At 36.7% G+C, this 27,897-nt stretch overlaps 1 protein-coding gene across 1 annotated transcript in view; it reads left to right on the top strand.

Moving 5' to 3' along the window:
- The window catches only part of AEBP2 (AE binding protein 2), a 33,016-nt gene that overhangs the window by 1,843 nt on the left and 3,276 nt on the right, over positions 1–27,897 (top strand). Inside the window, exons 2-5 of the mRNA XM_010002945.1 lie at positions 1,859–1,966; positions 10,276–10,462; positions 17,015–17,139; positions 25,261–25,328. Of these exons, the coding sequence (XP_010001247.1) occupies positions 1,859–1,966; positions 10,276–10,462; positions 17,015–17,139; positions 25,261–25,328 (488 nt within the window). The remainder of the gene's footprint in view (positions 1–1,858; positions 1,967–10,275; positions 10,463–17,014; positions 17,140–25,260; positions 25,329–27,897) is intronic.

The raw sequence follows: 27,897 nt of genomic DNA on the forward strand, positions 1-27,897 counted from the left end.
CCGCCCCCCCCCCCCCGCCTTTTCTTTTGTTTTCCTTTTAATTTACATTACGTGTTGCATGATTTATGGATATTTTTATTTAGAACATGTTAGACTGTATTTTTCTTAAAGAGGAGGTTGTTGGAAGCATCAAGTGTTAAATAACAATAGCATTCAGTTCACAATTTTATCCCTGTACTGAAGATGGCTGATTTTTAAAAAAGATTCTCAACTTCATGTTAAGGAAGGGGAACTGATCTGGCTGGTTTGTTTCAAGTATTTGTCTGCCACCTGCTGGTGAGGTGTTTAAGTGGTGTTAGAAATTATGTTCTTGTGGTTTTGGTTGGGTTTCATATACTACTTAACTACAATGACTGTAAATTTGAAGGCAAGTGGAGTGTTGGTAGTAACTGCTTATTGAGAACTTAATAGCAATATGATGAGCATACTGCTGTGGAAAAATGTATATTTTCAAGCTATTACTGATATAATGGCTCTGAAACGGATAGATCTAAGAAGAACTAAAGAAACCTTTTGACAGAATAGCTTTACTTCCCATAAATTTTTTTGTCAGAAACATTTTGGAGTCAACCTCAGGCAAGGGTTCCCAGGAAACCTTACCTGGACTTCTCATGGGTTGTTGTAAAACCAAGTGCTTGTTTTTGGGAGGGATTGCATTTCCACAATTTGTAACTTCATAGTAATATTCCTTGGCTTAGTGGCCTGCAGTCGCTAATGGAAATATTAGGACAGTTACAGAACTGTTGTGGGGTCAGGAATCTTGTAAATTCCAGTTCTTTGGCTTCAGGGGGATCTCAAAACTGAGGAGAAACAGACACCAAATGTTTAGGGGATTGGGCCTTGTGTGTCAGTAAGTGTGGATCAGATATATAGACATGCTGGTTTTCCAACTTTGGTTTATTAAGCTGGGTTATCTATATATTATATAGCAAGTACATAGCACTCCTGTGACTGCTCTTTTGTTTTAAAAACACAATATTCTGAAGATTGAGTTTTTAAATCTCCAAAATATAACAAGAAACTCAAATCCAGTTAGTTTCCTGAAGTTCTGTTTTATGAAAACCCTGTTTTATGAACAGTGCTGCTATTCCTGGGGACTGCATTGTGCTGCTACAAATTAGGGCTATACCTTCCTTCACACACAGACCTGTTGAGAAAATTCTAATTAAAGGCAAGTTGTTTGAGCTCTTTTTTATTCTCTCACCTACAGATAGGCACAATGAGAGGAGGGAGAAAAGTCCTAAATCCCCTAATACATTATTATAAATGCATTAGACTGATATGTACACTGCAATCACAAAACACCCATAGACTTTGAATCCTATGAGAAATTGTAACTGTCTTCATCAGGAATTGAATTTAAGGCCTAACTAGAGGTATCCGATGTTCTGTAATATGAAAGTCTGGTTTCTAAACTGTGTTGTAACTCAGAGGTTTTACTTTTTCTATGCTCAAAGAATAAAATTAATTGCTTTTGAGAGCAAGTTATTTTAATTCTATATCTGCTACCCAGAAAATTTAAATTTGTCATTTAAAAATACTCTTTTGCAATATCTGTTGAATACAGGTTCTGAGTGCAGACACAAATTATTTTCCACGGATGTTGTGGCTCTTGATTGTGTTTACCTGCGGGAGCATCTATTTTTTGATATGTTGTTCCAGTGACTTGCTTTTTTGAATAACTGTAGTTTTGATTTTTCTTTGGTGATATACGAGAAGTTTGTTGCAAACTAAATGGTTATTGTTCAAAAGTCTTTGAAGTACTTTGTGTTGTGAAAATGGGCTGCTTTGCTGATCTGTTTTTTTATTTACTGTTTTCTTTGACTTGTGTAAACTTACCACATTTTTACTCTATTAGGTGTTTGTTTGCTTATGGAAAGGTTGCAAAGTATATAATACACCTTCAACAAGTCAAAGTTGGTTGCAGAGGCATATGTTGACACACAGTGGGGACAAACCTTTCAAGGTAAGGTTCATTGTAAGATATGTCATCCCTTATTTTAAGAGCAATCGTGTGTTTTTCCTGATACAATATATTAATTGAAAAATGCCATCACAGGAGGATTTCTTAACAAGTATATAGTGAGCTGAGTCTTTGTCTTTGCAGTAATAGTCCCCAAAGGACCTTTTAATGTTGTGAAAACAGATGAAGATGCCATTATTGCTTCTCTATCCCTGTTTCTTTTAATCTATAAATGGTAGGGGAGTGTAAAACTAAATAGCACTGAAGTACAATTTTTGTGGGTTTTCCAGTTGAGCTGCGTACACTGTGATATTTTGCCTCATGCTTTACACGTCCACGTGAAACTTTGAATCATGTCTGATGGTGCACATTCTGTGTGCTATTAACAAAAATCAGTTCAAACACAGTCAGTGACTATTTATGGTTGACCTCTCTGAGAATAATAAGGAAGTCAGGAATGCAGGACCATTGAGCTGACTGTATCTCCTGCATAGTATTTTCTAACTTTCTCTCTCTTTCTCCCCCTAATCTGTACCTGCAATTCTAGGTATAGTAGTGTTTATCATTCCCATATCCACCAATCCGTTATTAATGAGTTGCTTCATCCTCTTATGGATACAGTTGGGGCAGTTCATAGCTGTCAGTCCTGGATCACTTGATGGTAAGTCCCACCCACACTACTTCAGACTGAAGTTCTCCTTCCATGTAGGATATGAAAATGAATTAGGGTTTTTTTTAAGTTCAGGTAGCATTTTATGCTTTCTTCTCCCTCATCCCCCAACCCCACCAAGTTTTAGTCACTGCTTCTGCACTTCCCCCTCCTCTCTTTCTTCTCAGGTACTATCTTCTGCTTTTATTTTCTTTTTAAAAATTATTATTTAATTTTTCCGTTTTTATTTTAAGACGGCCTTATTACTAAAAATTACTAAAAAACTGTTACAGTGTTGTCTTCCAGAAGGTGCGATTTCTGCATAGTTTAACAGCAGTTATGACAGAAAACAAAACTAAAGTAAAGAGTAAAAATAGTGCATTGCACTATTTGGAAAAATATTTGGTAAAGTTTAGACTTATTTTCCATAATGAACTGTGTAGTTTACTCTGAGAATTCTGATTGAGAGTGTGAATAACAACAGGAAACTTACCCTTGAAGTTATTCATACCCTTTGTTCAAAGGAGGAAGGTTAGCAGGCTCTTGGAAGTATAGCATAAGGATCACAGATCCCTGGAAGTTTGCAGATATGTTTGTTCCAGCAAATGACTTAATCTTAAGTGCAAATCTTTGAATAAAACAAAAAATACCATCAATCATCAGAGAAAACGTACCTTAGGTCTTCTCATTTTTGAACTATATACTTTATATAACTTAAAATATAATGGCAAGCTCTGGTCTTTAAAGAAAGTCTTTCAGTATGGTAGTTTGTATTCTATTTGATCTAGATCAAAGAAACACAATTTTAGAAATACTGGGTTTAAAAGAGGTGGGCATAGCTCAGAAGTACCAGTAATACTTTTGGGTTGGTCAGAGTTACCTAGCAAAGTCAATAAAAGCTGGTATCCCAGATTTTTACTAGGCTGCGTGCAGCTGGAGCCCTTAAAATTTAAAACAGTTCTGATAAAAATCATCTTGTGTTAAAAATATGTTGGTTCACCAGCTTATTTTCTGTATTTTATGGTTATACTAGGGGAAAGAACAAAGCACGGGCTAGGATTGCAGTAGTTACTCATCATGGCTCAATGTGTGTGACTTCAGCTTTTTTTCCTACTGTTCTGTTCAGTCCCTCTGTTTGTTTTAATATCTGTATTTCTCAATCTGTTCCTGAGGGCTTTGAATGGAGTATAATTGTGGTCTGAGTAGAATTTTCTAACATCTTTTGTTCTTCTGCATTTATGCTGAATCTAGGCTTCAGGGCTCACATGAGGTAGCCATATATGTCTCTATAATAACAACCTATTAATTAACTACCCCTCTTTTCCTCGCTTGCTTCTTTTCTTTTGCAAGCTTTTGAAGTCTGTCTGATATGAAAACAGTTAAAGTGTTGGATATTAGTCTTGATCAGTCCAAAAACAGACATTATGGATTGGTTTATGGCAGTCATTCAGTAACAGAGTAAATGTTTCCATTTGGTGCATTTTGCCATTCTTATAAAGCTTAAGTGCTCACCTCTTAGAAGCCACATTTTTTCAAGTCCCAAAACCTAAATTACAAGTGAAATTTCCATTGCCTCATGAGAATATACTTGAGTTTTAGTTTAAAGTAAGGAATCTGTAGTTGTAGAGAACTTGCTGAAAATACCTAGTCATTCAGTGTTTTATTTAAAAAATGAATGTCAGGATTTTTGAGGAAAGCTGTAAGCTGCAGTAATGGAAATAGCATAGCTCTATGCTGTTGTCTGAAGAGCTGCTGTTCAGTGTGTTTTTAAGAAAACAATGTTGCTAGGGAAGTGACAAAAGCATGAAAAATTTACTTTTGTAAACGTTGAAAGAAAAATATAATCACATAATGCCCAGAGGCATGGCAAGTTGCTGTATTCTTATATTTCTAGTCAGAGACAAAAGTATTTTCTTAAATAGAAAGGCAATTGGGGACTGTCTCAGGAATAAACCTATCCTTTGCATTAGACCTACACTGTTGAAGGTTATGTCCTTGTCCTGTCATCCTTTTGCTTGCAGGTGGACTCATTTTATGTAGTTGCTCACGTTGGATTTAATTATCTATTTTTGTGATACACATGTTGTTGTCCTGTGAGTAAAAGCTGTGTCCAGCTGTAAATGCTGTGCTTTCATAATGGAGAATCTTTGGGGGTTTACCTGCTCTTTTCATGCACTCATATAAACTATGTGACTATGTAGTTCACTTGTCACAGAAATAAACCCACTTCTAAATTACAAAGGCAGAATGTTTAATATCTTCATAAGTTGCTTCTGTATTTTTTGTTTGTGTGGTTTAGTGTGTCCCCCTCAGCATTAATATTGCAATATCTGTATCACAGAAAAGTTAAATTTCCTTGTGAATGTGTATTTTTGAGACCTTTACCATCCTAGTTCCTTTTTTTTATATGGGGCAATTTCCTGGTGGTTTATGACCAGCTCATAAGAAGACATACCTGAGTCATTTGCTGAACTAAGGGGGGGAAAAAAGCTTCCCTAGATGTTTGGGCAGAATTTGGGACCCCAGTTTCCCTTTAGTCATTGTATTGCTTTTCTATATATTATCTCCCTTTTTCAAAAGTTTTTAGTACTGATGGCCTTGAGTTTATTGTGGAACATAGAGATTTTTTGCTTGCTTTTTTGAGGCCATCATCACTAAGGCTTGCTACTGATTAAGTTCCTAGGACCTCCACCAAAGAAAAGGTGTCCATTAAATGAGACATAGTTACCATTGTATCTAGTTCTCAGTCAGTAGTCGAACATGATTTCTACAAATCAGCTTGCTTTCCAATTCTACTTTTGTTCAGCATCATTTCCTAAATTTTTCTTGTCAAGAGGAGCAAACAGACTGTCCTTACAGAACATTATTATGGTTGAGAGCTTAATGGCTTTCTGTGGCCTACTGTTAGATATTTTTTAATTTACGCTGTTCCTCTTAATACCTGAAGTTCATTGCTCTTGTGTTGCTGGGAGTTTTCTCTTTGCTTATTGCAGTCTGATTCTATCTGTCCTTTCTTTTGTGTGTGTGTGTGCGCGCCTGTTATCGTAGACATTAATATAGCTATTCTCAGACCATGTAATTGATTCTCTGAAGACAGTTTGTGTGATTTTTTGCGTTCAGAGTTGACAGAGATAAACCTGAACATGATCCTTTTTTTTTTTTTTTTTTTTTTTCTGGTTCTGTTATTTCATGATATGTAGAGCTTTTTAGAAACTGGCAAGATGTTGTGGACTATCATCAACATGTAGTGGTGAGGGTTCAGCAACTTTAAAACTTTCAGGCTTTCAAAATGTGTAGACAGATGGATCCAGAAGACTAATCTGCTGTGTTAAAAAACTGCTGCTAGACTGTCTTTGGCAAGCTAAGAAAAAGTGAACAAAGAAATTCTATCTTACTTGTCTGAAGCTTGGCTGTTGCAAATTATAAAAATTTTAATAGTTACTGTGCTGTGACAACCTGAGTTTTCCAGCATGGTTTCTGGTACTCAAAAAAGATAATAAATAAATTCAAGTACTATTCATGCCTTGTTGCTGGTATAAGGCATTGAAAGTTACTTGAAGACATACCAAAGAAGATCCCAAAATGTAGTCTAGGTGACCAAATACAAGACATTAGGTACAATGAAAGGACAAATGCTAGTGTGAGCAGAAAACAGTGGGAGAATTTATGCAAAATAATTGCATGTAGCAGTCTTCTGTAAATACAAGACTGCATGTGAGTATGCTACCAGCTGCTTCTATATACTGATTGCAGTGGCTATGCTCTTAATGTTTAAGATCAGTAATGCAGAGTTTGTTCATGTAGGGTAAATGCTTTCAGTAATAATGAATGGCAGTACTCAGGCTCACTGGAGTCTTTCATCATTTGTTTAAAAGAGGGGAAGAAAATAATAATGAATATGAAATTACATGCTCATTCTGCCTCCTATAACTTCCAGAAATCATTTAGGGATGGCTGCATTTGTTATGGCTCTCAGTAGAGTACCACTTGTTCAACTCTAGAAAACACAACCAAGCAGCTTCAGTCCTCATTCGAAACTCATGTCTCGTAGTCTTTTGGCAGAATATCTTTTATGCATTAGAGCACTGCAGATGCATATGGAAAATGTCAAGGCGTGCTGCCTGAACAGATTGAGACAGTAAGAAGCTGTATCCTGATGTCTAAAATATTACTGTTAGATTCATTGGAAAAATTACACATTGAATATTCTAGAAAGGAGATATAGTTATTTTGAATTGCTGTTAGATATTTTTATATCCTGTTTGTTAAAGTCACTGGTCACTACTGCCCATTAATAATGGTGGGTATGGGTACACTGGAGAAACTAAACTTCTTATGTGTCCACTTATTTTCTCTTGAAGTAACATATCCACCAATCCGGACCCAGTCTATCATATTTAACATTTAATGCAAAATTTTGAGATTTAGGTTTTGGGGGAAAAATGAGGAGATTTGTTTAAAGTTGAGCATAATAGTTGAGCTTGGTTTATTAGAAGCCCTCTATCCGTATAATTATCTGGTGGGAAGCTGATTTGGTGTGACTTACCGTCCAGAGATCCTGAAGTGACAGCCTGAACTGCTCCTTTATCTTTGGAGAGAAGAAACTTTACCCATTAGTAACGGATTGCTGGATATATTATTTTAGAGAAAAAAAAGGAAAAAAAAACAGGTAAGATTTTTCTCCTCTTCTACTATTTCCTGTCTACTACAAAGGCATTCTGTGTCATCTTTGATGTATCAGCTGTTAATTGTTTGATGGCATGATAAAGTGGTGTCAAACTAGATAATATCTGAATGTAATGATTTTTGCAAATATTTCATACTGAGGCCATGAACTGTAAGTAGGTTTTCTGGAAAAAGGTAATTTCTAGCTGCAAGTTGCATATATTGAAAATTCAGGGTTGCTGGTTTCGGCGCTTTTGGAGGTAAAACTTTGGTAGAGCAAGAAAAGTAGGTGGTAGCTACTCTGGATAATCTTTATAGAATATCTGATTGTTTTCATTGTGCACAAATAGATAAAAGTCAAGTTATGATATTGTGAGTCAAACTGCAGTTTGTCATAAACCGAAAGTTTCCCCTCTGACAAGAAGTACAGTTAAATTTTATGAACTCCTGTGTTTGAAAAAGTTTTAGAAATGTGCCTGACACAAATTTTCTGTTATTTTCAGATGGTATTGCGTTTTGATATTATACTTAATTAAACTCCAAATACAGTAATGCACTGTATCAAGACTTAACATTATTTTTGACCTCTAGCAGGCGTTGGCAAGACTGAAATTTTAGTTGTTTAGTGTCATTGAGCTTAAGGATATGGGTGTTTTTTTGCACCCACTTTTTTTCAATCAGTGTTTGTAGGGTTAGAAAGCTAGAAGGTGAAGGTCAAGAGCACCTTAATGGAAGTTAAACCTGAGTTTAGATTTTAATTGCTTAGTTTAGTTTCTTGAAACTCCTTTAATGGGCAAGACAGCTGTTTCAAGGACTTAAAAACTAGAGAATAACAACATGTTTTAACTGATGCACATACTTGACTTGTGTCTGCTAATTGTGAGTTTGATAATCTTTAATACAAATAAATGGGTCAGGTGCAAGTTCAGGTTGCATGAGGCTTTCAGCAAGCTCGTTTAGTAGACAGTCTACTACCCATGGTATGATTTTTAAGGTCCTTTCCAACCAAAACCATTTTGTGATTCTTTAAGTGTAAATTTTAATGTTCAGTAGTAATTTGAAGTAATAAATATTGCTTTGGGGTTACTGTAATATAAATGAGATCAAATTATCATGTGGTTTGAATTTCTTAGATTTATTGAATTTCTTACGTTGTAAGTCATAAGTATAATACGGTATAAGTATACAGTACTGCTATTGTTTCAACATGGGAAATTATAGGGCAAGGAAAAAAGGCAGAGGTAGACGTTAGTAAAAATGTTCACAATTCTTAAGATACTTACTAGCATGGGAGACTGGCAGGAACAAATACAGTGAAGGATCCTAAAGCTTTTTTCAGGTAATTGCATTTTTTTTTTTTAGTCAGCTTGGTACTAATTTCCTCTAAGTTGCTTTTTTTCCCTCTAAAAAAAAAAAAGGGACAAATCAAAATGTGAAAAATGTCCTCCTAGTATTTGTCTTTTACTGTCTTGAAATTATATATAGATGTTTTTAGTCCTATAGCAAGCATAATGTCTGTCGGGATTTTTATGTTCATGGACACTACATTGATACATGATGATTCTGGAAAACCATTTGCTAGGTCTGAGACAGAAATTGACTGCTCAGTTCTGCAGCTGCAGTTGGAAAGCATCACATTTGGGTTTTAGGGGCAAAACATGCTGACTTGTGGTCTACTGCTATTTTCTTGTCTTTCAATCAAATGTTCAGGCTTGGGGCAGAATACTGTAAGAGCTTGCAAATTCACCCTTAGTCTTCAGAGAAAATTTAGCACTATGTACATAGTTGCAGCATTACTTATTCCCCAACTCCTGTTGGAGCTGCCTCATCAGTTTACTGTGAAGGAAATGTTAGAGAAGAGAGATACAGATGAAAGAGCTGAGAAAGAGAGGAAGGAGGGGGAGCAGCAGAACAGATGTGAAAGAAGACATTTCTAGTGGTTTAGAGTGGTGATGGGGTTTTTTGCTGCTGGCTGATCAGCTCATTTGCTTTACTGCTATTCTCTGGATCGCAGGAAAAATCAAATAATGTGGATTCACAATTCTTTGCAGCTAATGATGGAATGCTTATATTAAAATAACTTTTCTGTTACCCTTGTAAGCTCAGAACAAGCCTCCCTTCCCAACAGTTTAATTTTGCAAATGAAATAATTGTAAATATAAACCAAATGTGTATAAAAATACCAATAATTGTAGCCAGTATTAGCTTAGTTGTGTGTATCTTGTGACTTCTGGATTTCTGTGTAATTATTGTTGGATCTTTTCTTATTTTTCTGTTTGAGAAGGAGAGGACATTTTCTTTAAATAGGAACTTTCTTAAATACTTCTGAAGTAGTAGTAGCATCCCAAAATAAATGTATAACTAATTGTTAATACATCTTTCAAGTTAGTGAAGTTAAAGTTTTAGACAGAACTGTAAGATAACTGTTTACTGACTTTATAGCATATATAAAAAGTGTTAAGCTGTTTCAAATTTTATGTGGGTAAGGATGCATTTATTTACTTCTGCTTTGTCAGAAGCAAAGAGGACGTTAAAGAACAGTAATGTTACCAAATGCAGAAGATTGGAGAGCTGTTGAGGAAAACAGAATAACAGTGCAGTATTTTGAAAGACAAGGGGATGCTGCTCTGTGAAGGGGAAAGTTCTTCAGGAGCATTTACTTCCCATGGGAAGAGTTCCTTAGTACATTGTTTGAAATTGGTTTTATGCTATACAACATTATATTCTGTAATATAGCACAGAAAAAAATATTATACCATGGAATAATTATTGACAGTTATAATGTTCAGATAGAATATTATTTCTGATTGTGTTTCTGGTTTTCTTTTTAAGAATTGCATGGTCATTAAGAACTTCTTTCCTTTTAGTGTGTTGGAGGTTGAGCCAGAAAAGTAAAACTGAAAGATCTGTCAGACTTCTGTGAATGGGTGACATATAACACACTGATACAGTTCTGGTTTTGTTTTTGTTTTTGTTTTTGTTTTTTTTTCTTGTTAAGTGTGTAGTCGCAGCCTGCAATGCAAGCTTTGCATCTCAGGGAGGACTTGCCCGTCATGTACCCACACACTTCAGCCAGCAGAACTCTTCAAAAGTTGCCAGCCAGCCAAAGGCCAAAGAGGAATCTCCATCTAAAGCTGGAATGAATAAAAGAAGAAAGTTAAAGAACAAGAGAAGACGGTCATTACGTAAGTGTTTCCAGAAGTAGAAGTTCTTGAAAGTTTTGTCTTCAGAAGTTCCTCTTCAATGTGGTTGTTTCTTTGCACTTGTAGATCCTGTAGGTTTGGTGATCTTTAGCATTATAGTGTTGGCATCTCTTCTGATAGGAGAAAGGCTATTCTAGATTCTGTTCTTGTTCCCTTTAAGGGTAAAACATCTGTGTGCTCAGTAGAAAAGATCAGTTTCTGTGGGCAACAGTTTGAGTTTATAATTTAAAGATGCTTTTAATTTTAGAGTCACTTGCTGTTTTACTAACTATATTACTGTTGGAAAATGTTCTGTTAAGTGATTAAGAGATCTGAAGTTCAGAATGACAGAGATTGCAGATCATACAGAGATAAATGCATATTACACAAGCTCTCTTTTGAGAACAATATTTCATTAGCTTAATGACAGTATTATGAGCATAACCAAGATCTGATTTTGGGCAGATTTGACTTGCTGTGTTGTTTTATTGTTTCTTCACACAGTTGATGTTGATTAATTCTGATGAACCATGTGCTGAGAAGTGTGATTTATCATTTAAAGTGAAATTTTTTTCCTCTAGCAAATAATAATCACTTACCTAGTACCTTTCCTAGTCCGTTTTGATCCGGTTGTTTGATTCCTGAGTTGTTCTAACATCAGACTAATAACTATATTAAATTTATTATTCTAATGTACAAAATTAGGAGGAAAGAGTAGACAATTGTTAAAAATTCCGCTTTGTTTTTATAATTGCTTAAGATGCAACTCACCAGTACTTAACTGATTAATGATTTTCAGCTGTTGCTGTGACACTTGCAGTTTAGAGAAATGTGAAAATCCCTTTAGATTTTTTTTTTCCCTCGCTGTGTCAGCAGCTGAAGAAAATAATTCCATTAATTTTTACCTGTAGTGTAAAGTCAACCTTTTACAGTATGGGAGAGAAGCACAAAGATACCTTTTCTGTGAGCCACTGAACTTCTTGTATTTCCTGCTGCTCAGAGAAACGAAGCTCTGTTCATAAGTAGGGTGTTATTTCAGTCTTGTCACCTGACTGGAAGTAGCATTTTAGTGATGATGTCTTGTTGATGCAACCCAGCATTCAGTTGGCTTTCTTTGCTGCTGAAGCACCCTATTCCCTCAAGCTTGAGCTTGTTGTCCACCACAACCTTCAAGTCACTTTCCACGGAGCTTCTCTCCAGCCAGGTAGACCCCAGCCTGTGCTGCATTTCTGGACTGTTTTCCTAGATGCATGACCTTAGGTTTGTCCTTGTTGAACTTTACAAAGTTCTTGTTAGCCCTCTCTTTCAGCCTCTTCCTGCACAGTGGCTCCTTCCCCAATCTGTTTGGTATTATCTGCAAGGTATGTGAGGATACACTTGATTCCATCATCCAGATCACTTAAGAAGATACTAAACAGTGTTGGCCCAAAATATTGATCCCTGTGGAACATATTGCCAGTTTGAAAAAGAGCAATTTACCACCACCCTCTGGGTGCAACCTGTCAGCTAGTTGCCCATGCACTGCACAGACCACGTGTCTAGGCTGTAATGCATCAGTTTCTCTAGGAGGAGACTGTGGGGAACTGTACTGAGATCCTTGGAGAAATCCAGGTAGATAAACAATTTGAGCTGAGCTGTTGCTTTTTTCTAACTGCATCTCTGAATGCCCTGGCAATGCCCTTATAGTTCTCAATGGGTATTTTTCCAATTTTGCATGTCTCTTATGCTTCCCTTTTGGTTTTGAGAAGGTTCGGAAATATCCTATGCTTCCTCATTCAATTTGCATACCCTGTCCCCCCATATGCAGAAGTAGTTTTTCAGGTTGGCATTTTATTAGTAATTTAACATTATTGACTTAAAAGTTTCAAATCAGAGCTTCATAATTAAAGCTTCAAATTACCTGATTAAGTTCTAGTCATTATAAGGATTCACTGCAATATTCTTGAATGAATCAATGGAAAAAATGTGAGTGGTAAACAATATGGGAGTGTTAAAGACCGGACTGCAGTACTTGAATGGTCTACTGTGTTGATCAAGTGTTGCACAGGAAGAAAAATGACAGCTGCTTGAGCAATTGTTTTATCTTCCTGCCTCTTGAGACAAATGCAATACTGGCTGTAGATTTTTGCCTTAAGGCAAAAATCATCACTAACTAGGCTTGGGAACTGGCTACTGTAATGTATTTCTCCAGAGAGTATATGACCCAGAAATGTATCTAAAGTTGATGGCATTTTCTGAAAATGCTAAGTCTGGATATTTTTGCTTTAAGACTTTGGGTGTATTATTGTTAATGAGATGAATTTGACAAAGGGTTGATAGAGTTTTGCGTGTCATTCTGTTTCTTAACTTAGTTTTAGTTAAAGAATGAAGTGTGCGAGTTAGTGTATTTTGTTTAGATTAGAAGAATAGGGTGGAACAAAGGTCTGTATCTAAGAAGCCAAAGTAAAAAAAATAACAGCAATAAGTATTTTCAGTCTAGAGTGTATAAAGCTAGGAGCATAGCTTTATGTTTAGATATTTTAAAAGTGTCCGAAAGGAAGAGGTGTTGAACACTAGGTTCTTTCCAAGCTGGGTTATGAGAAATGAGTGTAAAGCAAGATGCTATTTTGTACAATCTGTTTAAATCACTCACAAATAATAATTGGACAAAAATGACAGTTTGGCATCACAGAACAATTTTCTCATGAAAAAAAGTTATCAAAATGTTCTTTCTGTCTCATCACAATTTGATTAGATGCTGCTTTTTTTTTTTTTGCAAGATGTAGGTGGCTTACTAAATATTTATTGCCAGTTGATTGCTAATATGTGCTGCTTTTGAAGCATCGTCATGTATAAATTCTTAATAATTCTTAATTGTTTTATGTATGAAGGTTAACACACTTCTGAGACACGTTAGTGCATAAATAAAATGAGGAGACTTTATTGTGGTTTTACATGTGATGAGAACGTGATCTTTTAACTTAAACTATAAAGGGAATTCTCACTGCTACTTGATTTTGGTTTTGTGGGGTTTTGTCCTTTCTTTTGTAACATCTTGCTGTTCTTAAACTGTTCTGCATTTCTTTTTCCTGTCTGTAAAAAAGCATGTGTTCCCTTAAGTTTGGAAGTCAGTACTTAGGATGAAAGTATGTTTTACTGTATACACCCATATAATAAACTGTTTACATTAGTGGTTTCATAGAGACAGTCCAATTCACCCTCTAAATGTTGATGTTGCAGAATAATTCAGGATTAAAGTCAGTAGCTTGCTTTCTGTTCTCAATAGCCTTTTACATGTTCACTGCTCCATGTAGTCTGGCATTTATAGAGCAAACATACTGAAAGTATCTCTCAAATAGTTCATACATATTATTGCTATTCTGAAGCTACCTCAAATAATTGTATAGAACCTGAAATTATATTTACAATATTGTCATTTGCTTTTCCAATAGCAAAGAAGACACTATGGTTATTAACAAGCATGACAATTGACTTCACTGGGTAAATGTAAGGGAGATAAGGAAACTTACTCTTTATGGAATTTACAGTAAGACTGTGTTAGTTCCAGAGTAGGTATTGGTATGAAGATTTTAATTTATTTGAATTCAGTAATTGATGTGTACGTGGAACTTGTAATAAGCAGAAAGGGACATACCTTTATATGAAAATGATTTTGAGGGAAGAGACTTAGATGCATGGAAGATACAGGATGAACACTCAAGAACAAATAAAACTATTGATAGGTTCTTGACAAATTGTACCCTTTCTTTTGCATCTGCTGAGTGCTATCCAATGTTAAATCCTAAATAAATTTGCTGTATTAAACCAAAAGCAAAAATTTGGGGGTTTCTTTTCCTCTCCACCCTCCCTTCCTTACTCTCTCATATTTACATATAAAATATTTATATGCTTGCATCACTGACCACCTGCAGCATGAGCTGCAATTCTGTGTTATCGCTTAAAACAAGAGAACATTTCAGTGCAATGATTGCCTAATTGGCAGTATCCAACTGAGATAGAACAAGAACATAATGTACAGATGAATACTTAACAACAGTTAGTCCCAGGAGTGTAGCAAATACTATCTTTAAGTGATTTTTTTAGTTTAATTTGAAGTAATGAATAGATACTCTTGGTGAAAAAAGTAATATAAAATTTGTTTTAAATTAAAAAAAAACATCTTTGGATCACTGTTTTTGTAGATTATGGAATGATACATAGTTGATAATGTATCAACTCCTATTCTTAGTTTTAATTTCAGTGTTATTTAGAGAATTACTGCTCTCAAATAAGGCTTGAATATCTTAATACTTCATACTTTATTTGCTCATGTATTTTTATTACCATACTATAAGATAAATAAAAAAATAGTATGAAGTATTTCTAACAGTATAAAATATGTATCTACTAGCAGTTATCTTTTAAGTACTTTTATTGTAGAATTGGTAGACTTTTTCTATAATCCAAGTCACAATTCAGTAATTTTTTACTGTTCAAGAAACGCTTAACTATAAAATTCCTTGTATAAAAGGAAAAAGGCATTATTAGTACCTGCTGGGTTTAGACTGCTTTTAAAATATAAGATGGATGTTAATTGCACTTTACTTATTGTAAATTGAAGTGTAGTATGTGATGCAGTTGGTGCTTCTTGGCTAGAAAATAATCTGTTTACACTTAATTGAAGAACATGGAATGACAGCTCATACATAGAAACATATCTAGCAGTTTGGAGGCATTTACATGGCTGTCCAGCATTTTTACTACCTGGAGATACAGAAAATACCAGTTCATATATAAATTTTTTAAGTTCACAGTAATTCTTACTTCATCCTTTGCTTTGTATTCAACTGCAGTACCAAGTTGGTTTTGTTTTCAGTGCCATTGTTGATCTCTTTGCATCATCCCAGTGTTCACTGAAAATAGTTGGGGTTTCTAGTGATTATAAATTGCATCAAAACAGTTAGGTTTTTATAAGGTTAAGAAATAAGGTATAGGTATAATTCTGCTTTTAAGATATTGATTGCATTCATGTTTTGAAATACCTTAATACTATTTTTTAAGAAGACACAGCGGTAATACTTGAGTTGTTGACTGTTCTGTAAAGGTGACTTGGCCATTTAGGTTCCCATAAATGTAAGAACCTAACTTGGCTAGTTTTGCATTTAATTGTAACACATTTTTAAGGAGTTCTGGGTTTAGTTTCTTTGTACTGGTACTACTTCTTGTTAAGAGATTACAGCAATAGATGTTCCCAGAAGTACTGAGCAAAATTAATTAATTCTTAATTTTGAAGATTGAGAGAGAATAGAATCATAGAACCATTAAGGTTGGAAGGGACCTTAAAGATCATCAACTTCCAACCCTCCTGCCATGAGCAGTGAGCCTTACCGCTAGATCAGGTTGCACAAAACCTCGTCCAACATGGCCTTAAAAACCTCCAGGGATGGGGCATCAACAGCCTCCCTGGGCAACCCATTCCAGTGCCTCATCACCCTATAGTGAAGAATTTCTTCCTAATATCTAACCTAAATCTCCCCTCTGTCTCTGTTTAAAACCATTACCCCCTGTCCTATCACTACCTTCTGTGATGAAAAGCCCCTCTCCAGCTTTCCTGTAGGCTCCTTTCAAGTACTGGAAGGCTGCTATGAGGTCTCCCCAGAGCCTTCTCTTCTCTAGGCTGAACAGCCCCAACTCTCTCAGCCTGTCTTCATAGCAGAGGTGCTCCAGGCCTTTGATCTGGATCCTTCTCTGGACCCTCTCCCAACAGGTCTACATCTTTCTTGTGCTAAGGGCCCCAGAACTGTACACAGTATTCCAGGTGGGGTCTGGCCAGAGCAGAGTAGAGGGGCAGAATCACCTCCCTGGCCCTGCTGGCCACACTTCTTTTGATGCAGCCCAGAATGCAGTTGGCTCTCTGGGCTGTGAGTGTACACTGCTGGCTCATGTTGAGCTTCTCATCAGGGCCTTGCAGTTGGCCTTGCTGAACTTCAGGAGGTTGGCACTGGCCCACCTCTCCAGCCTGTTAAGGTCCCTCTGGATGGCCTCCCTTCCCTCTAGGATGTCAACCACACCACACAGCTTGGTATCATCAGCATATTTGCTGAAGGATACACTCAATATCTCTGTCCTTGTCTCCAACAAAGATATTAAACAGCACTGGTCTCAATACTGACCCCTGCGGGATGCCGCTCATCGCCTGCCTCCATGTGAACATTGAGCCATTGACCACAACTCTCTGGGTGCAGCCATCCAGCCAATCTCTTATCCACGGAGTGGTCCGTCTCTCAAGCAGCATTCATTTGAAACTTAAAAAATGAGAGCGTAATTCAGTTTGTCAAGATAGGTCTTTAATCCATTAGGAGTGTGTTTTGACCAAACTAAAATGAACTGTGCCCTTCTTAGAGTAATTTTTTCCTCTCAGCTAGATCAATGTTTACGATTCTGACAAGGTGGTGCTACTGCCATAAAGATTAATTATTTACTAATGACATTTCCAACTTAAATTTATGGGCTTGAATGTGTTTGAATGCTTTCAGTGTTTTCAACACTGAGGATCTCTTTCTCTTTTTTCTATAGCAAGACCTCATGACTTCTTTGATGCGCAAACACTGGATGCTATAAGACATCGAGCCATCTGCTTTAACCTCTCAGCACATATAGAAAGTTTAGGAAAAGGCCACAGTGTTGTATTTCATAGTACTGTAAGTATACATATTTTGGATTCTGTTTGTTTATCTATGTGTCTGAAAAATCTAATGCTTCAAAAAGATTTCTGTTTTCCTCTTACTACTATAAGCATTTCATAAGAAATAAATAATAGTGGGTAGTATGCATTGCTGAATTGTCCACATCTATTAGTAAATTCACTTCTTAAAAGTAGTGTTAGTAGTTCTAGCATACGAGTTCAATAGCTTGCAACATTTCCTGTCTGATACACTTGGGGAAGTATCTCACTGCAAGTATGTTGCAGAAAAATTGGTTATATCTTCTAAATAAGAATGCAATTTAGATGGTATTTTCATAGATATGAATGACAGTGCTGATTAATCACAGAGAATATTTTGAGAGTAATGGTACAATTGTGTATTTGAAGATGCCAATTTGAAATTTGTTTTTATTCCTTCGGTTTAAAAGTATAATCAGGAATAAATGTTTTCTTGTCCCTCATTTTTTTTTCTTTTAATAAACATACCACCAAAATGTTAGTGAATTGCTAGAAGGAGGCAAGTGCCAGGTGAGGACCTGGCCTTTTTTCCTGCTTCCATATCCCAAATTGTTAATTTCACTCATGTTTGGATAGGATAAGCATCAATATTAATTGAGGAAAGCTTAAAATGGGGAAGAAAGTACTTGGAGTATACAGATCAAGTTCAGAAACCTATATACCCTCAGGCTTTCTTAACCAAAGTGGAAGATATGGACACAAAAATGTAGAGACTCAGCTAAAGAAAAGAATTAAGAGATGGGACAAAATCAGGGGCGGTGCTTTGCAAATAGGCAGACTAGGGCAAGATGAACTGCAGTCCAAGGAGGGAATGCTGACTGTTGTGTATTTGACTGTGGCTTAACCCTTAACACATGATTCAGACTATCAAGCCATCACTCTTTTTCCATAAATAAAATATTATTTTATATGCATGAAACTTATTTTGTTCTTTTCTACAAGACTGTACATTGAGCACCACCTGCAAGTGAAGATTTGCAGCTGGCTTAGCTGTTCCTGTATTAAAATCTCATTCTAGTTTTTCTGGCCAACATGGATTTTACAATGCTGTGAGAAAAGCAGGTTCTCTTTTAATTCACAGCTTGCTTTAATCTGAAAGGTTATCCTCATTGAATATTGGAATAATTAATGAGATGGAATTGGAGGGAGAAATGTGCTCTAAAACTGATTTGAATTAACTTGGAGGAAGTGGTGAAAATCCTTTTGACTTTTATCAGTGCATGTGTCAGTTGAGGTGGTGTAGGGGGTTGATTAGATCAGAAATTGCTTAGGCCTCGGTTGTGGGAGAAGTTGTACCAGTGGGAGAACTGCTCTGAGATTCCAGCTCTGTGCCGCATTTTGCTGCCCTGTTACTGTGCTGCTGTAGGTGTGTGGGCTTGTGCTAATGTCAGCTGTATTGATGAGACTCAGCCTAAATCTGCTTTAGAAAGAAAAGGTAGAATAGAAGCAGTCTTGTGTATGTACCGTTATGCTGAGCTAATGGTCACCTCAGATGCAAACACATTTTGCATAACTTTCAAGCACTTAGACATTGAATTTTAATGGTGACTGGCCAGATAGCATTATGCAGTTTGGTCCACCTTCAGATGGTGAAAAAATGTGTAATTACCAGGGGCATTATTTGGAAAGGTGAAAAATATGAAAGCTGAAAAACTATCTTCCTGTCTGAAAACTGACATAAATTATGTAGGTTTATTTTTTTATGCAGCATAAGAATAATGTCAGCACAATGTAGTATTTTACAGCATGGATATCCTGATGCAAAATTACCAGTCTGAAGAATTTCTAAGCAGTCTCTGTAGATACCTTTCCTGTGAAAAGGCACTGCTTTAATTTTATATAAAAAATGTGTATTTACATATTTTTAAACCTATCCTTGTAAATGTATATATTTTTAAACCCATACCTTTCTTTATAACTATGGAAAGTTGTAGAATGCAGTGATCAAAAAAGCCTTTTTGAAGAAATGTTTTTGCTATCCAGAGTTTTGACTTCATTATTATTTTATTCTTTTTTCGGCTTTGTGTTTAATTGGAGTAAAATTCTTGGTACTTCTTTTCTCTGAATTGTCAGATTGAAAAAGTCAAGCATCTCCATTTGACCTAAAGAGCAGATAATATGCTAGTTTAAAAATGTAGCTTTTGGGTTACCCTCTCCTCTGCACACCCTCCCCCCAGTTATTCAAATTACTAGAATTAATTATCTAAAATATTTTAATACTAAACTGTTCTTCACTGTTTCTAGCATTTTTAGATAGTTCAATGATCACATATATTGAAACTAGTTACATATGTTTTGAAATCTTAAAAACTTTGAAACTGAGGAAGCAAAAAAGTGAGGCGCATCCTAATATATAGGGTGATTTTTTTTCTTTTTCCAGAAGAGGTCAGCAGAACTCCGTTTCTAATTTGAGACGTTTCGTTTTCATTTTGTTTCTGGGACAGTGCATGAAATTTAGAGTCTATAGTATGAGCTTTTTTGAAACAAAGCTGTTTTGAGCATACATCTACAGGCTGAATTACATTTTTAAATGACAAACTTAAATAGCCTTGAGTTCTTTGCAAAACAATTTTAAGTCTTCAGAGCCTCATCATTGCAAATTTGCTAGATTTCTTCCATTTAAATTGTAACTTTTGACCATAATGTTCTCATTACTAGCACCAAAATAGCAAATATTTTTTTCGTTTGCTTTTTTGCAGAATTTTTGCAAGTTTACATTTGTCTGTGTCATAGCTCTGTTTCCAACTCTAGCCTACCTAGGAGATGGTGGAATTTTCATTACACTACTTGTGATTAAAGCGGTTGCTTTTTATAAAAACTTACATTTGGCAGTTTCAAAATATATGTGGGGAAAAAGCAATAGCAATCATATGCCAGATTTCTGTTGTCTCCTAACAAAAAGCTAACATACTACTTTAATATTGAGCAAAAATTGGCTTGTTACATATGTGGAGAGAGGATGCTTCATCCCAGTCAAAACAAGTGAATTGCTCAGATTTTGCGTATTGATTATTTAGCAGGGACAAGATAAGCCAATGATATGATGAAAAGTGCAATATTCACGTTGGATACAAGTATATCTCTCTGTGTGAAAGTTATAGCATAACTCTGCTTTCATACATTGTATATGATTAGATATTTTGTTAAAAAAATTTATACTGCTAGAATTTCCTTTCTTCTATTAAACTTGTGTGTGTGAAAGCTGTTCAAGCCCTTAGTTTAGCACTGATTGCTTGAAGATGTTACTAGGGCTTTAGAGAATGGTACTTGTACTGGTATAATTTTGGCACTACTTGAACTGCTGCAAATTTTCCACCTTGAAACTCTTTTACACATCAGAGCTTCATCTTTTGAATTTTTACTAATAACTTTATTTTCAATGTGGTGCTGGTAAGACAGCAGAGTTCTGCATTTTATACAGCATATTTCTGAAAATGAAAAATTGGTAATACCAGAGTTTTTGTATTACTTTTTTATTGTTCGGGAATGCAGGTGATGATACTGAGTGATTTCCACAAAGACCTGTGAGATTCTGGAATCGCCATGTATCACCATAAATCCTTGTAGAAGCTATGCTGTTGATCATGTGATAGAGGAACAGCAGCCATGGCTTTAGCTACTACTTATATGTAATATGCATCTGTGACTTGTGTATTTTGTATGGTTTCCAGTTCATATCCTTCAAGTTTTAGATAGGATGAAGAGCAGTTCATGGAGAATTTTTTCCTTCTAACTTGAGTGTTACTATGTCCAAATTGTAAGATTTTAAAATGTCACCTGTAAGCTTTTCAGTGTGCGATACCATGATGCTTGCATTACATGAGAGAACAGATGTGTTGTCTTAGAACTTGAAGGTTAATCTGAGAGCAAGTTGCCCTGTACAAGAAAATGTATGGTTTAGCATGGGAAAGCTGATGAGACCTGAGTTCTGTTTGCCCTCTAAAGTAAGCTTTTACATGTTTTTTTGGTTCCAGGCTCAGGTGCTCCAATCTACAGCAGAGAAAATGAGTTTACAGAAAAAGCATCTGGGTTCTGGGCAAAAGCATTCTAAGCCTTTATTTAAATAGAAGTTAGGGTTTCCATCTCTGCTCCAAATTTAACACAAGGATCTATCCTGTTAAGGGTATGGCTTGAGAATGATGATGCAAAGTCTGAGCAAGGTTTCACATGCCTGAATTGAGGAACTTTATAGTATTCTGTGATGCAGGAGTCACTTCACTTTGTCTTACTGGCAAAGATTACTAAAAAAAACTTACGGCTTCTATTACAGTTCTTGGAGGGAGTGTTCCTTCAGTTTATTTGACATTACCAGACACCAAAAACAGATTTTCTTACTCTGCCTTGTAATTCCATTTCCAGAAAAACTGTGAATATATACTAAATTAGAGATGCTAAAACTGGGGCTAAATAATGGCAACCTGCTTCTTTGGGAAGAACTGTCCATTACTGTAATTTACTTACTGCTTCTCTAAACTTCGGCCATTTGATGGCCTTTCCCGTATCTCATGGCCACGCAGTTTCAAACCTTTTAGTGTAAGTCTTCAATGTTGTGTAGAAACTTAGTATCTCAAACACAGTGGTGGGTTGACCTTGACTGGATACCAGGTGCCCTCTGTCACTCCCCTTCTCAGCTGGACAGGAGAGATAAAAAGATAAGAACAGGGAGAGATTACTCTCCAATTACAATGACAGGCAAAACAGTTGACTTGGGGAAATTAATTTTAATTTATTGCCAATCAAATCAGAGTAGGATTATGAAAAAAAAACACAAAATCTTAAAACAACTTTCCCCCACTCCTTTCTTTCTGGACTCCACTTCCTGAGGAGTGCAGGGGGATGGTGAATGGGTGGTGTGTTCAGTTCATCACACATTGTCTCTGGCACTCCTTCCTCTTCGCACTCTTCCCTCACTCTCCAGCACTGGATCCCTCTCAACAGGAGACAGTCCTTCAGAAACTTCTCCAACTTGGGCCCTTCTCACTGGTTGCAGTCCTTCATGAACTACTCCAGTGTGGGTCCCTTCCATGGGGTTCAGTCCTTCAGGAACAGAGTGCTCCAGCCCACATCCCTCTCAGGGTCACAAGTTCTGCTGCGAAACCTGCTCAGTGTGGGCTTGTCTCTCTGTGGAGTCACAGGTCTGGTGAGGAGCATGGGCTCTCCACAAGGTCACAGTTTCCTTTAGGCACATCCACCTGTTCTCTGGTGTGCTGTCCTCCATGGGCTGCAGGTAGGTAAATTTCTTCTCCACAGTGTACCTTCATGGGCTGTAGTGGGACAGCCTGCCTTGCCATGGTTCTTACCAAAGGCTGCAGGGGAATCTCTCCTCTGGTGCCTGGAGCACCTCCTCCCCTCCTTTTGCTGACTTTGGTGTCTGCAGAGTTGTTTCTCTCACATATTCCCACTCTATCTCTGACTGCTGTTGTGCAGCAATTTTTCCATTTCTTAAATCTGTTATCACAGAGGTGTTGTCACTGTCATTGATGGCCTCAGCCTTGGCCAGTGGTGGATCTGTTTTGGGGCTGGCTGGCATTGGCTCTGTCAGACATGGGGGAAGCTTCTGGCAGCTTCTCACAGAAGCCACTCCTGTAGCCCCTGCTGCTACCAGAACCTTGCTATGCCAATGTAATGTTCCAGTTCTCATCTACAAGCATATGGACAGTTTCAGTATCTCAAATATGTCTGTATTAATCATCTGGCTGTTAAGGCTGTGGATACATGTGTCTGCATGATTTCTGTGTAGAGGATCACTGCATAGTTGTAAAAATAAAACTAAACAAATTTATGAAATTCTTGAAATGTCATTACCAAGTTTAAATTACTGTGATATTCAGTTGTGGGAAATTGCATTGATTTATGCAGATTATGGATGTCAGCATTTAAGTTTAGTATGCTACATTGTAATTTAGCCTTTTTCTTAAAGATCACTTGCCAGCCTTCTGTATTTCTGTGCTTTGAAGGTTCTCTGGTGACCTTTTTGGAGTTTACAGTGTCTGCAGTGGCTGTGTATAGTTTTTCAAAGATTTAACAAGCATTTTATGCTCAGGGTTCAGAAGGTGGGAGAATGGGTGTTTGAGGCAAACAGTAAAACATGTATGAAGTAGTGTGATGTGTAGTAAAGGAGAAGCTGAGGGCAGATCAGTAGAAGAAGAAGTGAATGGCTTTCCCCTGATTTTTCTGAGTACTATAAATTTTTGGGATACCTTTACATATTTGTACCTGAATGAACAGATTTATTTTTTTTTATATTATCTCTGTCTGTATTTCTAACTTTATCTTAGCTAGATGTGGGAGTCTAGCTTCAGGGTCATACACCTATAAACTTGTTGGACTATTTTATGTACTGGTCTATGGTGAGCTGTTATGAGAAAGGAGTTCTCACTTTGTGTCTGGGACCTTACCAGTACACATGTACTCCTTAATCTCTATCCACTGCCAAAAGGTCTTGGCCATTTCATTCAATCTGCTGTTCATATAGCAATAGTAGAATGTGTACTCTGGAATGTTAAGGGTCCCCATTTTGTGTGCATTAAGCGCTCTCTGTAAGCCTATGAGTTCTCCCAAGTAGCCTTTGCCGTTGCCTCATTCATTGCTTGGTTTAGGTGTTGAAAAGGATTAAGTAAAGCTTATCTAGGGAGTTTTACATATGATTTCTCCAGAGGTTAAAGCATTTGTAAGAGAATTATGCCATTGTATAATTAAACTATAAGTTTTTATCAGTTTCTTGCATCTTTGTTCTGGTTTGGGTTGGTAGGTTTTTTGGTAGCGGATGAAGGGCACCAGCAGTGGCTCCTGTAAGAAGCTGAGAAGTTCCCCCTGCTCCAAAAATCCAGCCAAAGAGCCATTAGAGGGTCAATAGATACATCTCAGTGATTAACATACAAAAGAATTGCTATAACACCTGAGCAGAGAAGCACTGCAGGGGGAAAAGCTAGGCTGCAGGACAAGAGCTGTGCTGGAGGATGAGAATGGTGCTGGTGGTTGGTGAGGAAGAAGGGGAAAAAGGTGCTGAAACAGAAGTTTCCCTGCAGCCCGTGGCGAGATGGCAGGGTCTTCCCCTGCACTCATGGAGGAACGTGGTGGAACATTCCCTGGGGTCACCAGGAGGGGTGAACTTGGCCAGTGGACTTGGATGTTGTGGCCAGGGGATTTGTTGCCAGTGGACTCTTGATTACGCACCTTAGGAAGACCTCAGCACCAGTGAAGGTGGCTGTTCCTGAAGCAGCCTGTGACTCTATGGGAAGCCCAGGCTGGAGCAGCTCCGGACCTCGTGGGAAGGTCTTACGAAGGCAAGGTTTATGGAGGACTCTCTCCCATGGGAGGGACCCTATGGGAAAGCAGGGAAGGACTGTAAGAAATCCTTTTTCCTGAGGAGGATGGTGTGGCAGGAACCACCAGCCTGTGAACTGACTCCAAACCCCATCCCCTATCCCCCTGTGCTGCTGGGGGGAAGGAGAGAGAGAGAAACAAGGAACAAAGTGATTTGGGCCCGGGAAGAAGGGAGGGCTGGGGTAACATGTGCAAGCCCTGCTCTTTGTGTGTCTGTGTCCTGTGTGTGTTTGATTAGTGTGAAATTAAATTATTTTTTTCCCCAAGTTGAGTCTGTTTTTCCTGGGACTTTAATTGGTCCCAGGACCTCCTTGTCCTTTGTCTCAACCCACGAGCTTTGTCCTCCTCATCCCAGAGTGTGTGTGTGGGGAGTTGAGTGAGCAGCCATGGGGCTGTTCCTTTGTTGTCATGTTGGGCCCAAAATCACAATAATCTCTTACACACATCTTGTGGAACAACATGAGCATATTTGTAGAGGAAAGTGTGTTTTTCAAAGCTTTTGGACTAGCTGCTGAAAAATTTGAACTATTTTAAGACAACTACTTACAGGATGGTTTTTTTTGTTGGCTTGTTCATTTTTCCAGGCACTACTCAATAGATACATGTTAAAGGAAAATATTAAACCTAGTGACATGTACCTTCTACCTATATATAGAATTGAGACAACTTTCAGAGTAAACAGTTTGCCTTTTATGAATGTCTAGTTGAACAACAGTATATGAGCAAAATATCTGCAGATTCTGTTTTTAACTATTTATGTAATTCTTACCAGGTAATAGCTAAAAGAAAAGAAGATTCTGGAAAAATAAAGCTCTTACTTCATTGGACACCGGAGGATATGTGAGTATATTATGAATGATATGATATCGGATTTAAATGGGGAAATATTTACAGTGGGGTAGATGAATTGTCTGTCACTAAATTATATTTTGCCTTTGAATGTTTAAATTAAAATTCAGGTTTTAAAAAATACTTAAAGGTAATTTAGAAGTATAAAAAATAATAAGCACTGATTTAATTTATTTTTACTGTAGTTTTCAAGTCTTTAGACTCTGATACTGGTTCAGGTAAATTTGAAGCTGTGTTTTTGATGCATTTTGTCACTATGGGTATTTAGAACAAGATCCTCTACTTATTGAACGGGGAGTTCGGGTTGGTTTTGCCAGCCATATATATAAGGCAATCTATCAGTGATACAACTTAGTTTTATTTATGGTTCTGTCATGATCCTAGAATACTTTTAGGTATTGAAGTTATATAATCAACAGTGTAACAGGAGAACTACGATAAACTGCCTAGGTTCCACAATTTTAACAGTGTAATAACCACAGTTTACCCTTTAAGGGGGCCTTTTTTTTTTTTTTTTTTCTCTCCACGTTGTTCCAAATGAGTAGCCTTATGTGTAATGCAGGACAAAGATACTGCCCTTGGCAAGGCTTGGGACATTGAAGTAGTAAGTGAAGTTCAGAAACAATTTATCTACTACTTCAAAATAGCTGAGATCTCTTTCTTCTGTCACAGAATATCATTTGCATGTAAATATTTTTATCTTAATTGTATGGAAAAGTAGAATAAATGTTTGGTTTCCACTACGCTGTAGGAGAGCAGTAGGCAGAGTGTTTTTAGGAGAGACAGTAGCTGTATGCTCCGCATTTCCCACAAGTTTTAAGGTGATAAACTACTTTTCCTTTTAAAGGTAAGAATAATTACAATAGAATTTATTTCTTGGATCTGTGCTCCTGCATACCGGTTCCTGGATCCATAGGCCCGCATACAGTTGAAGTTACTAGGATATTTAGTTCACATTAAGATGGAAGTTACCAAGACATTTATTTCTAAGATGTATAGCTGCATAATTAGGTTGGAACAGCAGGTTTAAAAGCTCTTTCTTAAAAGGAACTTTAGTTGTACCAGGAAGAAAACTCGAAGCCGACAGAAGTCATTGGCCAAGAATATATCACTTTCAGATGAAATAGTCATAGTTCAAACAATTAACTTTTAGAATAAGAGGATCTTTTAGATTAATCGCTGCTTTTGTGATTGAGTGGGATGGTAATGTAAAGCCTTAGCATAATAGACATTTACCTTTGCTTTGGTGAGGTGGCTTAAATTACTCAGTTTCATAGTATCTCCAATTAGTCATGTGCAGTAGTGTGACCTTGACAGTGTGAACATATTATAACTTTTATTTGCAGAGGACTAGGGTTTCTGATAATTTATCTGCAGCCATTGTTGGTGCAATTTTAACCTGTAGCTTTTGTTGCTCATTGTAGCACTTGTAAGCTGCAAGTTTCAATTTGGCTTGGGAGGGAATTAATTAAATACTGTATTAAAAGTTTAGGTTTTTTGCTTCCTTTTAGGACATTTGGTAATGCTATATGTAACAGCATTCTGAAATTATTCTTATTAAAATATTACAGATAAAGTAATTGCATTTCAATATAAAAAGCATTACACTGGGAACATGAAAGGTAAAATTAAAAAGAGAGAGCTACTTTTTTCTAATACAGTTGAATGAGTTTTTTGCTCGTGCAGATGAATACAATATTAGAATCTCTGCACTGGAGAAGACAAATTAATCAGTAATGTTAAGACATCCCCAGTAAAATGTAGATTTGCTTGGTCAGGTCAAAAGAGTGTTTTATATTGTTTTTTCTTGCATCTTAATTGGGTTTGGTAGGGGATTTATTTCCTGCAGTGAATGGCGTAGTTTCGAATTACTGAGTATTCAGTAGATGTGATTTCATCTTCTTATTACAGTTAAGGAAAGCAAATGCAGGGCTACCATCACGGCTCATGTCATCTGTCTGTCTCATACAGTGAATGTACTCACAGTTTAGAAAAGTTGAATGCAGTCATTCTGAATCCTTTCCATTGTGCTGAGCTGCTCATCAGCCTTTCAGATGGAGCTAGTAATAGTAATTTAACTTTTTCATCTTGAGAAACTTACATTGCTCCAGGTTATTTGTACACTAAATATTTTTTCAGGAAAACTAAATACTAGTCTTTAACCTGTTTCCTCTACAAGAGGGAAATTACTTTTACGTATTTTTTTTAGATTAGGAATTTATTATTTGTGCCAGTACTTTTTAGTGTACTGAGTTGTTGTATTTATGTGTATTTCAAGTAGTCTTTGAATTTGAAAAGTCTTCTAATTTGCTGTTTATATTGTCTTGCATGTCCAGCATATAGCTTCTTCTAAAAATGTCTTCCAAATGTTTCCCAAATACATGATTTTGGCTTTATTTTGAAAGAAAATCTTACAATATTGTTTCACCTTTCGTGGTCCTTAGTTGAGATGTGGATTAGGTGGCAATTTGTTTTTTTCCCCTCCCTGCCTTTTTTTTTTCTTCCACCTTCAGATGAAAAGAGAAAAGTATCATTGGAAAGACTCCTTTTCCTTCTGGAA

This window comes from Chaetura pelagica, unplaced genomic scaffold (genome assembly GCF_000747805.2).
Source record: "Chaetura pelagica isolate M959 unplaced genomic scaffold, ChaPel_1.0 scaffold117, whole genome shotgun sequence".
Taxonomy (NCBI): Eukaryota; Metazoa; Chordata; class Aves; order Apodiformes; family Apodidae; genus Chaetura; species Chaetura pelagica.